General features: G+C 42.8%; 1 protein-coding gene across 1 annotated transcript; it reads left to right on the forward strand.

The window, feature by feature from the left end:
• Positions 1-12: 12 nt before the first annotated feature.
• On the forward strand, positions 13-14883 carry LOC110500275 (transcription initiation factor TFIID subunit 3). Its single transcript, XM_021577568.2, has 7 exons — positions 13-380; positions 1098-1349; positions 1598-3447; positions 3571-3653; positions 9256-9517; positions 10790-10896; positions 12197-14883. The coding sequence occupies exons 1-7, from the start codon at positions 215-217 to the stop codon at positions 12309-12311; spliced, it is 2835 nt and encodes a 944-aa protein (XP_021433243.1). The 5' UTR covers positions 13-214; the 3' UTR covers positions 12312-14883.
• Positions 14884-17705: the final 2822 nt, after the last annotated feature.

The following is a 17705-nucleotide window of genomic DNA, read 5'->3' on the forward strand; positions in this document are numbered from 1 at the left end:
ATGTTTTTGCGCATGTCAAATCGATGGTTTTGTCGGTGGAAACAAGATGGCGGCTCTGACAAGACCGCCAACATATTTACTCGAATAGATGTCAAAATTAACCCTCATCGAGCGTTTTGTTCGCGACCTGCATGTATTTCATGCATCATGAAGACCAGGAAGATGTTCTATAGTAGGGATTGACGAAGCCACGACCGTTACTAAAGTCAGCGTGATGTGCGAGAGCTATGCCCGCTCGCTGCTGCGTGTGTCGGTGGCGCAGATCTGCCAAGCGTTGGGCTGGGATGCGGTGCAGCTCACCGCCTGCGACCTGCTTTCCGATGTTCTGCACAGATATATCCAGCAGTTGGCCAGGGGTTGTCATCGATATTCGGAGCTCTGTAAGTACTGTATTTCTGAAATGTCTACTTGAAGTGAAAGTGATCTGGCTAGGTATTGAGTCACGTTGTTTATGTGACTAAGCGCCCCCTCCAACCGAGGCCTAACGTTAGTTCTAATAATATACATTTTCAGTAAACATAACCAAGCTGCTAACCAACTATGTTAGTAAGCCACATTATGTAATCAATGACCAGACTTGGTTATGTTTGCGAGTATACATTTTCTAAGTATTGCATGTATGTAGCTGTTAGCTTAATTGTGTATGTTTTGGCCATGTGTATTTGTGTTTCTCTAAAAACCTGTCATGCTGTGTCCGACATGGTTAGCTCAGATGTCAACACAGGGGAGTGTTCAACATGGCAGAGAAGGAAAACAGTGTGGTATCTCATTTTAGAATGGCTTTTAAGAAAATACTGTCCTATAAATGTAGTAGGTTTGTCAATAATTGTACAGGATGAAATTACAGAAAAGTAACTATATGCTGACGACATAACAGCTAATGGTTTAGGATATCTTCATTTTGGCTCAATCAAACCAGGATTTAAGAAAGAGGAGGATCTGTTTGACAAAGGAAATACTGTATGCAGACAAGTCCTGGTATGGCATGATCCTTGTTGTCCATTCAGTCTCACCCCTTGGGTTTGATCCTTAGGAAGATGCATGTAAAAGAAGGCCTTTCGTTTTGATGTCTCATGCATTCTCCTGTCTGTTCCTAGATGGGAGAACAGACCCAGTGCTGGATGACGTAGGCCAGGCATTTAGGCTGCTGGGGGTGAGTCTATCTGAGCTGGAGGACTATGTCCACAACCTGGAGCCCGTAGGGTTCGCCCAGCAGACGCCCCTCTTCCCCCTCAGCAAGAACAACGTGCTGCAGTTCCCTCAGCCTGGAGTGGGGGTCCGGTGGGACGCAGAGGAGAGGAAGGACTACATTCCAGATTATATGCCACCCTTGGTCTCACTACAGGAAGGTAAGGCTGTAGCATTGTGTGTGTTTGTGTTACACAACGTACCTCTATGGAGAACAGTTGTGCGTGGAGAATGTTGTGAGATACGGATGATGGGGAGAGGATGCTTCTGTTTTTGTGTGTTTATGGGGTTTTGTCAAACAGATAATGTTTTTATCCTTGACCTTTAATTCAATGCCAATCAGACCCTAGAAGATTTAGTGATTGATTTAACTCAGTATTATATATCTCTCTCTCTTTCTCAACTGCAGAAGAGGAGGAAGCCCTGGCTGACATGGGCACCTCTGCTGAGGCCATGCAGGTCCCGCTGGACGATACCGACGAGGATATGGATGATGACGAGGCGGTGAACGATGAGAACCACCCTGTGAAGAGACACCTGGACAGCCCCGACGCCGCCATGGGTATGATGCCCACCTCCAAGAGGCCTCGCATGCACTCTGGCTTCAGCCCCGACTGGAGCATGGAGCCCAGGGAGCCCCTCACCTCCCTCAACCCCCAGCGTGTTCCTCCAGGCATGATGGCCTCCCACTCTCACGACAGCCTGGGTTCAATGTCTATGTCCCCTGAGACACCTGGGCCTCCAACGTCGTTCAGACCCCAGCCGGTGACCCCCGGGAGACACTCAGATCATAAGTCACATGGCAGTCAAAGCCGCAAAGGGCCCAAGGGCTCATCCCCCAGCAGGCCACGGACTAAGTCCCCCAAGGGGGTCAACGCTGGTGGGGCTATGTCAGGCAGCCCCATCCGCTCGCCCAAATCTTCCAAGGAAAGGAAAAAGTCACCTTGCCGGACCAAGAGCCCTAAAAGTCCCAAGAGCCCCAAGATAGGCTCTGGAGCCAAGTCTGGGTCTCACCCCCAGGGCAAGTCTGAGGCTCAGGTCCTTGGCCTACAGAGGCTGCCCCTGTCAGCCCTCAGTGAGAGGATGGGGAAGGAGAATATCCACGTGCAGAGCCTAGAGGACCACGAGCTTGCAGGTTTCGTCTCTAGTAAACTCGTCGAACCTGGCACCAACAACGCCGATATCGACGACTCCATCGACACTGTGATCGCCAGGGCATGCGCCGAGCGGGAGCCCGACCCCTTCGCCTTCTCGTCGGGCTGCGAGTCGGAGAATGATGGCTTCTCCTCTCCCCGCAGGCTCACTATCATGGAGCCAGGAGGAATGCCTAAGCTCTCACTAGGAGCCAACACCATGGCTAAAGACCTGTCCACGCCACTACACCTCAACGCAGGTGGCGGCCCCGGGAGCTGGACCATGGACGACTCCATCAACGAGGTCATACGCAAGGTAAACCAGGGGGATCCCTCAGCAGGACAACCCCAGGACGAATCGTACCTCTCCTCAGCGTCCGCCTCACCCCCGACGCCGGAGCCCCTCCTCAAGATGTTCCAGGAGAAGAACAAACTCGTCTCCTCGGCTGACATCAAGAAGAAACTGAAGAAGGAGCTCAAGACAAAGATGAAGAAGAAGGAGAAAGGAGAGAAACCGAAAGATAAAGAGAGGGATAAGGACAGGGGGAAGATGAAAGAGAAGAACAAGGATAAGAACAGGGACAAGAGCAAAGATTCTTTCTCCAAAGAGGCCAAGATACCATGGAAGGACCTTGGAAACAAGGACGACCTCAGGGAACACTTCCAGGGTCAGATGTCAGGGTTTGGCAGTCCGGAGGGCTCCATGATCAAGATCAAGTCCCGCGGTGGAGGGGATGGCAGCGGCAAGAAGGAGAAGGACAAACACAAAGACAAGAAGAAGGACAAGGAGAAGAGCAAGAAGGACAAAGACAAGCGGGAGAAGGGCAAGGACAGGCAGAAGATATCCTCCCTCACCCCGTTCAGTTTGAGTGACATGCCTGTCCTGTTCAGCCCGTCGACGTGTCTCCGCATCCCCTCGATGTTGCCCCCTCTTCCCCCCATCCTCCAGGACAAGGATGTGAAGAGCAAGGAGAAGGACAAGAAGAAAGACAAGAAGGAGAAGAAGAAGAAGAAAGATAAAGACAAGGAGAAGGAAAAGGAGAGGGAGAAGGAGAGAGATAAAGAGGAGAAGAAGAAAGAGAAGGAGAAGCGAGAGAAGGAAAAAGAGAAGATCAGACTAGAAAAGGTAACTTGTCTTTTCCCAGGATTGGTTTGTAGTGTAGCGTTTTATAAAACATTAGTGAAGCATCTTATGCACACACACACACAATAACAACATTGCTCCTTCTTCTTTTCCCCACTGTTCCAGGTGAGGGTGGAGACTCCAGTGACTGTCCCGTCTCCTGTCATCCCCAGGCTGACCCTGAGGGTGGGGGCTGGACAGGACAAAATGTAAGTTTCTCAATTCAAATCAATACAACTTTAATAGTCCATTCAGAAAGTATTCAGACCCCTTGACTTTTTTCACTTTTTGTTACGTTACAGCCTTATTCTATTAACTAAAAACAAATCCTCATCAGTCTACACACAATACCCCATAGTTACAAAGTGAAAACAGGTTTTTAATATATATATTTTTTAGACAGAAATCAATTCAAATTTATTGGTCATACACGTGTTTAGCAGATGTTATTGCGAGTGTAGCGAAATGCTTGTGCTTCTAGCTCCGACAGTGCAGTAATATCTAACAAGTAATATCTAACAGTTTCACAACATATACCCAAAATACACCTAAATATAAGTAATACATGGATTAAGAATATATATACATATATGTCAGAGCGGCATTGGACAGTACCAGTCAAAAGTTTGGACACACCTAGTCATTCAAGGGTTTTTCTTTATTTTCACTTTTTTCTACATTGTAGAATAATAGTGAAGACATCAAAACTATGAAATAACACAAATGGAATCATCATGTAACCAAAAAAGTGTTAAACAAATCAAAATATATTTTAGATTCTTCAAAGTAGCCACCCTTTGCCTTGATAACAGCTTTGCACATTCTTGGCATTCTCTCAACCAGCTTCACCTGGAATGCTTTTCCAACAGTCTTGAAGGAGTTCCCACATATGCTGAGCACTACAAAGAGAAACTCAGCCGTGAGCTGCCCAGTGACGCGAGCCTACCGGATGAGCTAAATCCCTTTAATGCTCGCTTCGAGACAAGCAACACTGAAGTACGGATGAGAGCACCAGCTGTTCCGAACGACTGTGTGATCACTCTCTCCGTAGCCAAGACCTTTAAACAGGTCAACATTCACAAAACCACGGGGCCAGGCGGATTACCAGGACGGACAGTACTCAAAGCATGCGCGGACCAACTGGCAAGTGTCTACACTGACATTTTCAACCTCTCCCTGACCGAGTCTGTAATACCTACATGTTTCAAAACAGTCCACCATAGTCACTGTGCCCAAGAAGGCGAAGGTAACCTGCTAAATGATTACTGCCCCGTAGCAGACTCTTTTCGTAGCAGACTCTTTTCGTAGCAGACTCTTTTCGACTACTGCCCCATAGCATTTTTTTTATTTTACCTTCATTTAACTAGGCAAGTCAGTTAAGAACAAATTCTTATTTTCAATGATGGCCTAGGAACAGTGGGTTAACTGCCTGAACAATGGATTTGTTTTACCTTGTCAGCTCGGGGATTTGATTTTGCAACCTTTCGGTTACTTGTCCATCGCTCTAACCACTAGGCTACCTGCCGCCCCATTTACGTCGGTAGCCATGAAGTGCTTTGAAAGGCTGGTCATGGCTCACATCAACACCATCATGCCGGAAACCCTAAGACCACTCCAATTCACATACCTTTCCCACCTGGACAAAAGGAACACCTACGAGGTTCACTGACTACAGATTAATTAGCATTCGACACCATAGTGCCCACAAAGCTCATCACTAAGCTAAGGACCCTAGCTGGTAAGGGTAGGCAACTACACATCTGTCACGCTGATCCTCAACACTGGGGCCCCTCAGGGGTGCATGCATAGTAGAGGTCGACCGATTAATCTGAATGGCCGATTAATTAGGGCCAATTTAAAGTTTTCATAACAATCGGAAATCAGTATTTTTGGACACCGATTTTGCCGATTCTTTAAAAAAAAATGTTTTTTTTTACATCTTTATTTAACTAGGCAAGTCAATTAAGAACACATTCTTATTTTCAATGACGGCCTAGGAATGGTGGGTTACCTGCCTCGTTCAGGGGCAGAACGACAGATTTTCCCCTTGTCATCTCGGGGTATCCAATCTTGCAACCTTACAGTTAACTAGTCCAACGCAACAACGACCGTTGCACTCTTTGCACTCCACAAGGAGACTGCCTGTTACGCGAATGCAGCAAGCTAAGGTAAGTTGCTAGCTAGCATTAAACTTATTTTATAAAAAACAATCAATCATAATCACTAGTTAACTACACATGGTTGATATTACTAGATATTATCTAGCGGGTCCTGCGTTGTGTATAATCTGACTGAGTATACAAGTATCTAAGTATCTGACTGAGTGGTGGTAGGCAGAAGCAGGTGCGTAAACATTCATTCAAACAGCACTTTCGTGCGTTTTGCCAGCAGCTCTTCGTTGTGCGTCAAGCATTGCGCTGTTTAAGACTCCAAGCCTATCAACTCCCGAGATGAGGCTGGTGTAACCGAAGTGAAATGACTGGCTAGTTAGCGCGCGCTAATAGCGTTTCAAACGTCACTCGCTCTGAGCCTTGGGGTGGTTGTTTCCCTTGCTCTGCGTGGGTAACGCTGCTTCGAGGGTGGCTGTTGTCGTTGTGTTCCTGGTTCGAGTCCAGGGAGGAGCGAGGAGAGGACGGAAGCTATACTGTTACACTGGCAATACTAAAGTGCCTATAAGAACATCCAATAGTCAAAGGTTAATGAAATACAAATGGTATAGAGGGAAATAGTCCTATAATTCCTATAATAACTACAACCTAAAACTTCTTACCTGGGAATATTGAAGACTCATGTTAAAAGGAACCACCAACTTTCATATGTTCTCATGTTCTGAGCAAGGAACTTAAACGTTAGCTTTCTTACATAGCACATATTGCACTCTTACTTTCTTCTCCAACACTTTGTTTTTGCATTATTTAAACCAAATTGAACATGTTTCATTATTTATTTGAGGCTACATTTATTTTATTGATGTATTATATTAAGTTAAAATAAGTGTTCATTCAGTATTGTTGTAATTGTCATTATTGAAAGTACATTTGGTTCTTTTTTGGTTCTCCAATAATCGGTATCGGCGTTGAAAAATCATAGTCGGTCGACCCCCCCATAGTCCCCTCGTGTACTCCCTGTTCACCCACGACTGTGGCCAAACACAACTCCAACAACATCATTAAGTTTTCTGACAAAACAACAGTGACCGACAACGATGAGACGGCCTATAGGGAGGTGGTCAGAGACCTGGCAGTGTGGTGCCAAGACAACAACCTCTCCCTCAATGTGAGCAAGACAAAGGAGCTGTTCGTGGACTACAGGAAAAGGAGGGCCGAACAGGCCCCCATTAATATCGACTGGGCTGAAGTGGAGCGGGTCGAGAGTTTCAAGTTCCTTGGTGTCCACATCACCAACAAACTATCATGGTCCAAACACACCAAGACAGTTGTGAAGACAGCACGACAAAACCTTTTCCCCCTCAGGAGACTGAAAAGATTTGGCATGGGTCCCCAGATCCTCAAAAGGTTCTACAGCTGCACCATCGAGTGCATCAACACCTGGTATGGCAACTGCTCAGCATCTGACCGTAAGGCGCAACAGAGGGTAGTGCGTACGGCCCAGTAAGCTTCCTGACATCCAGGACTTCTATACCAGGCGGCGTCAGAGGAAGACTCTTGAAATTGTCTAAGACTCCAGTCATCCAAGTCATAGACTGTTCTCTCTGCTACTGCACGGCAAGCGGTACCGGATCGCCAAGTCTAGGAACCAAAAGGGTCCTTAACAGCGTCTACCTCCAAGCCATAAGACTGCTGAACAATTAATTAAATGGCCACCCAGACTATTTACATTGTAAATCCATGTAAATAGTTTATCTTTTTCTCCCCCTTTGTTTTTACACTGCGGCTACTCGCTGTTTATTATCTATGCATAGTCACTTTAGAAATTACCTCGACTAACCTGTACACCCGCACATTGACTCGGTACCGGTACCCCCTGTATATAGCCTCATTATTGTTATGTTATTTTCTTGTTACTTTTTTACTTTAAAAAACAAAATGTTTTGTTACAGAAATACTTTTAGTTAATTTAGTAAATATTTTCTTAACTCTGTTTCTTGAACTGCATTGTTGGTGAAGGGCTTGTAAGTAAGTATTTCACGGTAAGGTCTCCACCTGTTGTATTCGGCGCATGGACTTGTTGGCTGCTTTTCCTTCACTCTGCGGTCCAACTTATCCTAAACCATCTCAATTGGGTTAAAGTCAGGTGATTGTTGAGGCCAGGTCATCGCTGCAGAATTATGTGGTAGCCATGCTGGTTATGTGTGCCTTGAATTCTAAATAAATCACAGACAGTGTTACCAGCAAAGCCTCCTCCTCCATGCTTCACGGTGGCAACCACACATGCGAGATCATGCGTTCACCTACTTGGCGTCTCACAAAGACACGGCGGTTGGAACCAAAAATCTCTAATTTGGACTCCAGACCAAAGGACAGATATCCACCGGTCTAATGTCCATTGCTCGTGTTTCTTGGCCCAAGCAAGTCTCTTCTTAATGGTGTCCTTTAGTAGTGGTTTCTTTGCAGCAAATTGACCATGAAGGCCTGATTCACGCAGTCTCCTCTGAACAGTTGATATTGAGACGTGTCTCTTACTTGAACTCTGTGAAGCATTTATTTGGGGTGAAATCTGAGGCTGGTAACTCTAATGAACGACTTAGCCTCCCAGCGTGAGTTCTGCGGCAGAGGTACCTCTGGGTCTGCCATTCCTGTGGCGGTCCTCATGAGGGCCAGTTTCATCATAGCGCTTGATGGTTTTTGCGACTGCACTTGAAGAAACTTTCAAAGTTCTTGACATTTTCCATATTAACTGACCTTCATGTCTTAAAGTAATGAGGGTCTGTCTTTTCTCTGTTAATTGCCATAATATGGACTTGGTCTCTTCTGTATACCACCCCTACCTTGTCACAACACAACTGATAAGCTCAAACTAATTTAGAAGGAAAGAAATTCCACAAATGAACTTTTTAAGAAGGAACACGTGGTAATTGAAATGTATTCCAGGTGACTACCTAATGAAGTTGTTTGAGAGAATGCCAAGAGTGTGCAAAGTTGTCATCAAGGCAAAGGTTGAAAACTTCTGAAGAATCTCAAATTGATTTTGATTTAACACTTTTGGTTACTACGTGATTCCATATGTGTTATTTCATAGCTTTGATGTCTTCACTATTATTCTACAATGTAAAAAATAAATAAATAAAATTAAAGAAAATCCCTGGAATGAGTAGGTGTGTCCAAACTATTGACTGGTGTATGTAGGTAAATCTGTTTTACGTGGCACTATTTCTATGCTTCACGTTCTTAAGTTACATTTTTGTGTCTTTTTACTTTTGATTTTGCACACCAGCTTCAAACATTTGAAAATACAATATTTTGGGTTATTGAAAATAGATTTCACAGCGGTTTAGATGGTACAATGATCATCTACACTATACATTGCTTGTTTTTGTCACAAATTGAAATTAAGCGAACTTTTAGATTTTTAGTAACCGGGAAATGCTTAGCAATTTCTACATATTGCACCTTTAACTTAATTTGTCTGAGGCATTCAGCTGCCTCAAACATGTATAGCACACACTGACACAGGAGTAATTATACATAGATGTGCAAAACAAGTGCTGTTGCTGGTCCTATGTGGTTCAGGGCCTATCATTTTGACCCCCATGAAGTAAGTTTCTCATTGGCTCTGTTCTGATGTCTCTTTCTCTTCTTCTCTCTCTCTCGCCTTCCGTCTTTTTCTCTCTCTCTTTCTGCCTATCTCCAGAGTTATCAGCAAGGTGGTCTTGAATTCCGAGCCGCCGCCACCGCCTAAGATGCCAGCTCCTAAGACCCCCGCCGCCAAATCTGGACCCGGCAATCGCCTTCAGCTGCCGCCACCACCTCCAATCCTCCCTCCAATACCCTCGTTGGCACCCCCTGCATCCCATCTTCCCCCTGACAGCCCTCCCCCTGCCATGCTCTCCCCCGCATCCTCCGGCAAAACATGTGTACGCAGCGTGGTCACTGAAACTGTCAAGACATATGTGGTGAGTACCATGCCACTATATTACTCATGTATCTCTCCGGACTATTCTGTCTTCCTGTGGGACCCCCTTAATCACTCATATACAGCTCATTTTTTAAACCATTTTTTAAAATGTATTTAACCTTTATTTAACCAGGTAGGCCAGTTGAGAACAAGTTCTCATTTACAACTGCGACCTGGCCAAGATAAAGGAAAGCAGCAACAACACAGAGTTACACATGGAATAAACAAACGTACAGTCAATAACGCAGTAGAAAAATATCTATACAGTGTGTGCAAATGTAATAAGATTAGGGAGGAAAAGGCAATAAATAGGCCATAGTGGCAAAATAATTTTAACTTAGCAATTAAACACTGGAGTGATAGATGTGTAGAAGATGAATGTGCAAGTAGAGATACCAGGGTGCAAAGGAGAAAAAAAATAATAAGAAAAAAAAAACAATATTAGGATGAGGTAGTTGGGTGGGCTATTTACAGATGGGCTGTGTACAGGTGCAATGATCGGTAAAGCTGCTCTGACAGCTGATGCTTAAAGTTAGTGAGGGACATGTGGCTGGAAACATATGCCTTTCTACTCCTATGTGTTTTGAAATCTGAAATCTGTTTTTAATGAAGAAGCACAACTGCAGTATACACATAGTCTTGAGCATGTTCTCCATTGCTCAGGATAGTTAGCAGGTAATGGATATACACTGTGTATACCAAACATTAGGAACACCTCACTAATATCGAGTTGAACCCCCTTTAGCCCTCAGAACAGCCTCCATTCGTCAGGGCTCTCTCTACAAGGTGTCAAAAGCATTCCACGTCAATGCTGGCTCAAGTTGGCCTCCCACAGTTGTGTCAAGTTGGCTGGATGTCCTTTGGGTGATGGACCATTCTTGATACACACTGGAAATAGTTGAGCAGTGTTGCAGTTCTTGACACAAATTGCCTGGCACCTACTACCATACTCCGTTCAAAGGCACTTAAATCGTTTGTCTCGCCCATTCACCCTCTGAATGGTACACACAGACAATCCATGTCTCAATTGTCTCAAGGCTTAAAAATAATTCTTAACTTGTCTCCTCCCCTTCATCTACACGGATTGAAGTGGATTTAACAAGTGACATCAATAAGGGATCATTACTTTCACCTGGATTCACCTAGGAAAGAGCAGATGTTCCTAATGTTTTGTACACTCAGTGTACATAGGCATACATAATAAACATAATAAATGCCTATTCTTATTGTACTCCTGAGTGTCTTGTTGCTAATGTTGTTTCCCCTGTAGGTCCGTGATGAGTGGGGAAATAAGGTCTGGATCTGTCCTGGCTGTAACAAGCCTGACGACGGCAGTCCCATGATTGGCTGTGATGACTGTGATGACTGGTACCACTGGTAAGAGAGAGGTTTGGATTCATTTATCCAGCCATTAATTCATTTATTTTATTAATTTGTTAATTTGTTTGTTCATCCATCCATTGATTAATTCACTAATTTACTGTAAAATCATAGTGAGGAACATTGACTGGTTGTTGCTGTAAAACCATAGTTAGGAACATTGACTAGTTATTACTGTAAAACCATAGTGAGGAACATTGACTGGTTATTACTGTAAAACCATAGTGAGGAACATTGACTGGTTATTACTGTAAAACCATAGTGAGGAACATTGACTAGTTATTACTGTAAAACCATAGTGAGGAACATTGACTGGTTGTTGCTGTAAAACCATAGTGAGGAACATTGACTAGTTATTGCTGTAAAACCATAGTGAGGAACATTGACTAGTTATTACTGTAGAACCATAGTGAGGAACATTGACTAGTTATTGCTGTAGAACCATAGTGAGGAACATGGACTAGTTGTTGCTGTAGAACCATAGTGAGGAACATTGACTAGTTGTTGCTGTAGAACCATAGTGAGGAACATTGACTAGTTATTACTGTAAAACCATAGTGAGGAACATTGACTAGTTATTACTGTAGAACCATAGTGAGGAACATTGACTAGTTATTGCTGTAGAACCATAGTGAGGAACATGGACTAGTTGTTGCTGTAGAACCATAGTGAGGAACATTGACTAGTTGTTGCTGTAGAACCATAGTGAGGAACATGGACTAGTTATTACTGTAAAACCATAGTGAGGAACATTGACTAGTTATTACTGTAGAACCATAGTGAGGAACATTGACTAGTTATTGCTGTAGAACCATAGTGAGGAACATGGACTAGTTGTTGCTGTAGAACCATAGTGAGGAACATTGACTAGTTGTTGCTGTAGAACCATAGTGAGGAACATTGACTAGTTATTACTGTAAAACCATAGTGAGGAACATTGACTAGTTATTACTGTAGAACCATAGTGAGGAACATTGACTAGTTATTGCTGTAGAACCATAGTGAGGAACATGGACTAGTTGTTGCTGTAGAACCATAGTGAGGAACATTGACTAGTTGTTGCTGTAGAACCATAGTGAGGAACATGGACTAGTTATTACTGTAAAACCATAGTGAGGAACATTGACTAGTTGATGCTGTCGACTAGTTGGAACATTGACTGGTTGTAACCTAAAGAATACAACGTATGCTACGCTGTGGAAAGCTGATCTACTCTTACGATGCATCTCTTTTTGATCATTCCGTCTTCCCTCCTTTTTAATCACTCACTCACTGATTCCATCTTTCTCCCCCCCAGGCCTTGCGTCGGGATGGTCTCGGCCCCTCCCGAGGACCAACAGTGGTTTTGTGTGAAGTGTGCCGGCAAGAAAAAGGACAAAAAACACAAGAAGAGGAAACACAAAGTGCATTGAGAGAGACTATGCAAAAACATAGGACTTAGGACTGGTCATTCGCTGGACTTGACTGCTTCTTCAAGCCATCCTCTTGGAACATTCCGGGCCACTGCTGTAAACAAACAAAGAAAGAAAAGTGGGAAAACGTGACAGATGAGACATTCACACCTCCTGATGACTTTAGTTAATGACATGATGAGCCAATGATATGATAGCGCCCGTGTATGACTGTAGGAAACAAAGAAATACAGACTCTTTAACCAGCACATGTCCAACCGCCGTTCTGTGGGTTCCATGGTTACGACGCTTCCTTCCCCTCCCTTCTGTAAAGTGTTTTGGGGAGGGGGGTGCTTTTAAGTCTGCGTCCTGGTTTTCTACCCTTCTGTCTGTGGGCACTAGCACTCCACATCATGGATATCTACCCAAGTGTGCACTTGCACAGTTCCTTTCATGGATTGAACAATCTCTTAGAGTGTGCACTTGCACACTTGGGTAGAAAATCAGGACGCAGCCTCCTGTTGATGTGAGAGCCCAGCGTTCAGGAAGGAATGTTCAGGTGCTCTAATGTCGTCACGGCGATCATGCTTTTCAATCATCATGGCTTCAAACAGATAATTGTTGAGTTCAGTGTTGTCAAAGAGAACAGGGTATAGAGAGAAGTCTACATTCATCTTGTTGTTGTTTACCTTAGTAATGTCATAGCCTGGTCCCAGATCTGTGTGTGTGCTCTCTTGCCAATTCTGATGGCTATTGTCTTGAGTTGGAGACAGCAAGACAACACAAACACATCTGGGAACCAGGCTAGTATTGTCACATAAAGGGAGGTCAATAATATCAAACTGAATGACCGATTCAGATTCTGTTTAAAATCCCCCCTCTCGGTTTTCTGCTGCAGTATCCTGAAATATGTCATGTATTCTCCCCTACGTATTTATTGAGAAAGTGAAGCTAAAACTTTTTTAATGTGGCTCTATGCTCCAGCATTTTGGATTTGAGATCAAATATTTTATACGTGGTGATGACAGAATGTCCTATTTTATTTGAGGGTATTTTCATACATATCTGTTATACCGTTTAGAAATGAATGCACTTAATGTACCTAGTCTTCCCATTAGAATTTCGACAAATTCACTTATAGTGTATGACATTTAGTCAAAAGTTGACTATTTGTTTCCGTATTTCTAGCACACAATGACTACATAAAGCTTGTGACTCTACAAGCGAGTCAGATGCATTTACAGTTTGTTTTGGCTGTGTTTCTGATTATGTTGTGTCCAATGGAAAGCTATGGTAAATAATGTATTGTGTCAATTTGGAGTGACTTTTATTTTAAATAAGAATAGAATATTTGACATTCATGTGGATGCTACCATGATTACGGATAATCATGACTTGAGTCGTGAATAATAATAATGAGTGAGAAAGTTATATTCACAAAGATCATGCCCCCAAAACACGCTAACCATTAACAAAAACAGGTTAGCATTTTTACATGTTATGATATTAATGCCTGTAACTTTCTCACTCATCGTGATTCAGGATTCATTCAGGACTATCTGTAACCATGGTAGCATCCACATTCATGTAGTTGTGTTAAGAAAACATTCTATTCTTATTTACAATACAAGAGACTCCAAAATTACACAACATTGTTTACCATTAGTTTAATTTCTATTGGACACATAATCTGAAACACAAACTAAACCAACTGCAAATGCATCTGACTCGCTTGTAGAGTCACAAACTTGATGTAGTCATTGTGTGCTAGGAATAATGGGACTAAATACTAAACTTTTGACTAAATGTAAGTTGTCCAAATACTGTATTTGTCATGACAACTTCAAATGGGGGGCGGGGCTAAATGCATAAAGTGCTTATATTTCTAAACAGGAAAACAGATTTATGAAAATACCCTAAAATAAAAAGGGACATTCTCTACTGTTGCCTCATATAAAACATTTGATCTCAAATCCAAAATGCTGGAGTATAGGGCCAAATTTAAACGTTTTAGCTTCCCTGTCCAAATAAATACGTAGGGGATAGTATATAAAGCCACATGCATTTTGTTCTTAGGTCTTTTATTCTAATTTGTTAAATCCATTTCCAGATGATTGGTTTTTAACTTGAATAATTTTCTGTAATTTCTGTATATATTTATTTTCAATTAGTTTGTATTTTTTATTTTTCATATAAATTGTCTCCAAATCAGTTCTACAGTAGCTCATTGTAAAGGTTTCTAATTTTGCTGATATTCCATATATTAAAGCCTAACAGTCTGTTAACTACACATAAATCTCATTGCCATCCTAAAAAAATGGAAAGAGTAGTTGGTCATCTTCATCTGTACCCAAGTTCTCTGTAGGCATCTGTCCTTGTTTCCATGATTCAGGTTGAGATCCCACTTCTATCTAACATTGTGCATTTTTTTTATTTTTTTACATTGATTGTTCTGTGTGCAATCCTCACCTTTTTACCCCAAGATACGTTTTTCTTAGTTTGTTTTGATGCATTTAATTCATGAAAATACAGTGGAAATATTTTAACAAAACCGAAGTTGAATTTGTTAAATGAATCTGAAATGTTTGGATAAGGAAGCAGTGTGTCATTTTTTGTTGTTGTTGTTGCTGTCATTTGGATTTAAATTTGCCTGAGGAGTATGGAGTCATACAGCCCAAAATAAGTAGTTTCCTCTCCCTTGTCCACAGTCCCCTTCCATAAGGAGTTGGCAAGAGATTAAACAGACTGGCACCCAGAAGTCTAGTGGATAATATACAAGAAACACCTCATGTAGAGTGTTCAAGTGGAGTCTACTAGAATGTTCAAGTAGTAGAATCTAGCGCAGAGCGTTTACGTAGAGTCTAAAGCCTAGTGTAAACTTTTCAGTAACACTTTACTTAGAGCTGATGGGTAAAATACTTTATTATTTGTTGAAGACATATATGATCCTTCATAATGTCTTTATAAGACTTAAAAATCCAAGGGTAGGTAGAATGTTTTAAGAAGTAATGTCTTCCTGGTGTGGTAATACACAGTATTTAGCCAATTTAAAAGGTCTGTCCGGCACTATACAGCACATTTAGATGTTCCATTACACAGCAATTCTTCAAATTTAGCATTTCTCCATATGACCACATGGTGTCATTCTTAATGCAGGTACTGGCAGGCTTCTTCACATGCCACGACATTGAGTGTGGAGCTCTTATCCAATGTTGGATTCTAGGGTGTGAAGAAGTGGAATTCATTTTGTGTACAGAATGCTGTAGAACGTCTCTGAGGAATAGTTTGGCCCCGAGCTGACAAGCTAAAATTCTGTCGTTCTACCCACTGTTCCCCGGGCGCCGTGGATGTCGATTTAAGGCAGCCTCCCGCACCTCTCTGATTCAGACGGGTTGGGTTAAATGTGGAATAGACATTTCAGTTGAGTGCATTCAGTTGTACAACTGACTAGGTATCCCCCTTTCCCTATACAACTGACTAGGTATCTCCCTTTCCCTATACAACTGACTAGGTATCCCCCTTCCCTATACAACTGACTAGGTATCCCCCTTCCCTATACAACTGACTAGGTATCTCCCTTTCCCTATACAACGGACTTTCACTTTCTGCAATTTGAACTGTTAATTAAAGTCCAGTAGTTTTTGTAGTGTCTGTCTTCAAGCCCACATGGTGCAACAAACCACAGGTGCCATGGGATTGCAATATTTTTTTAATTTATTTTACCTTTATTTAACTAGGCAAGTCAGTTAAGAACAAATTCTTATTTTCAATGACGGCCTAGGAACAGTGGGTTAACTGCCTTGTTCAGGGGCAGAACGACAGATTTGTACCTTGTCAGCTCGGGGGTTTGAACTTGCAACCTTCCGGTTACTAGATGAGTAAATAGATTTTCTGATTGGACCATAATGAGGCCTATATCATGCAGGGAACGATTTTGTTGCTACCCATCTGTCTAGGTAAAAATGCCATGTGCTGTTGGCAATGTTTGATTTTGAAGAAAGCACAAAAATATTTTTGAAAAGTTTTTTTTTTCTCCATCTTGCCAAATCCTATGGTCCCCCAGAGGTCAAATAACTATATACGGCCACCCAGTGAATAGGGACTGGGTTTTTGTTTTGCCGTCGTTAATAGGATACGTGTTAATGTTACATTTGCTCTCCAGATCTCTCATCCTTTTATATACAGTATATAACCGTTCCTGTGACAATGATAAGAATAGCAACACCATGCAAGCAGTGAAATCATCACCATAGTAACAGGCAGTATTTTTTTTTACCTCGCGTCTCTCCATGAGTTAGGAGGCAATTGGTTTGTAACTTGCATCGTGATGACATTTAAAACCAGAATCTGTCATCTGTACTCCAATGGGTCTATAATATATTATTAATTGATTGCACCTTTAAGGAGATACCTACACTATTCCTTTCTTCTGTCTATCTCTGCCTGTATGGCTGTGTCTCTCTCTGCATGTCTGTCTCTCTCTCTGCCTGTCTATCTCTCTGCCTGACTGTCTCTGCCTGTCTGGCTGTGTCTCTCTCTGCCTGTCTGTCTCTCTGCCTGACTGTCTCTGCCTGTCTGGCTGTGTCTCTCTCTGCATGTCTGTCTCTCTCTCTGCCTGTCTATCTCTCTGCCTGACTGTCTCTGCCTGTCTGGCTGTGTCTCTCTCTGCCTGTCTGTCTCTCTGCCTGTCTGCCTGTCTCTCTCTCTGTCAGTCTGTATGCATGCCTGCCTGTCTGTCTCTCTGTCAGTCTGTATGCCTGCCTCTCTGCCTGTCCGTCTGTCTCTCTGTCAGTCTGTATGCCTGCATGTCTGTAACAACCCGGTACATCTCATGCTGGGGGTTTCATTTTGGTCTATTTTAGACTGCTTGAGTCAGATGATTTGGGCTCCAAATCTTGTTGAAATCTTCACAGTAAATTGAAATATTTGGCCAGGCAGAAAGCAGAACTGATGCACTATACTGTCATGCTTGGGCTGTGTTGTGTTGTATGGGTGGTGGCTGGGTGGGTGGGTGGATAGTGTAGGTGAGTGCTAAAAATGTAATGGCGTATAGAGAGTGTTATGAGATAAAGAGTGAAAGTGTGTGTGTGCCACAGCTGGCCCTCGATGGGAAAGAGACAGTCTTCTGATGTGAAGAAGACTAAGAGGAAGTGAAACAGGACCTTGGAAAAAGAGAAGTGAAAAGTGTTCTCTTGCAAGATAAGCTCTGTGCTTTGTACAGATAACTAAAAACGTGTTTTAATGGCGGCTCTCTGCCAGTTTCATCAGGTTATACAACACCATGCATTCAATGAACAATACATAGATCATTGAATGTGTAAACAGTTCCCTCAAATGCCTTTCTTTATAGAAAGTGTGGTATGCTCAGATGTGCTTATAAAAAGCCAGGAAGCATTATACAGTGTGTGCAGGGTT

This window comes from Oncorhynchus mykiss, chromosome 2, assembly GCF_013265735.2.
Source record: "Oncorhynchus mykiss isolate Arlee chromosome 2, USDA_OmykA_1.1, whole genome shotgun sequence".
NCBI classification, from domain to species: domain Eukaryota; kingdom Metazoa; phylum Chordata; class Actinopteri; order Salmoniformes; family Salmonidae; genus Oncorhynchus; species Oncorhynchus mykiss.

What these genes read in the sequence shown, in the direction of transcription:
- LOC110500275 (XM_021577568.2), top strand. Translation starts at nt 215, where the DNA reads ATGTGCGAGAGCTATGCCCGCTCGCTGCTGCGTGTGTCGGTGGCGCAG. An exon ending in TCATCGATATTCGGAGCTCT is followed by an intron (nt 381 to 1,097) that starts GTAAGTACTGTA and finishes GTCTGTTCCTAG; the next exon opens with ATGGGAGAACAGACCCAGTG. An exon ending in CTTGGTCTCACTACAGGAAG is followed by an intron (nt 1,350 to 1,597) that starts GTAAGGCTGTAG and finishes TCTCAACTGCAG; the next exon opens with AAGAGGAGGAAGCCCTGGCT.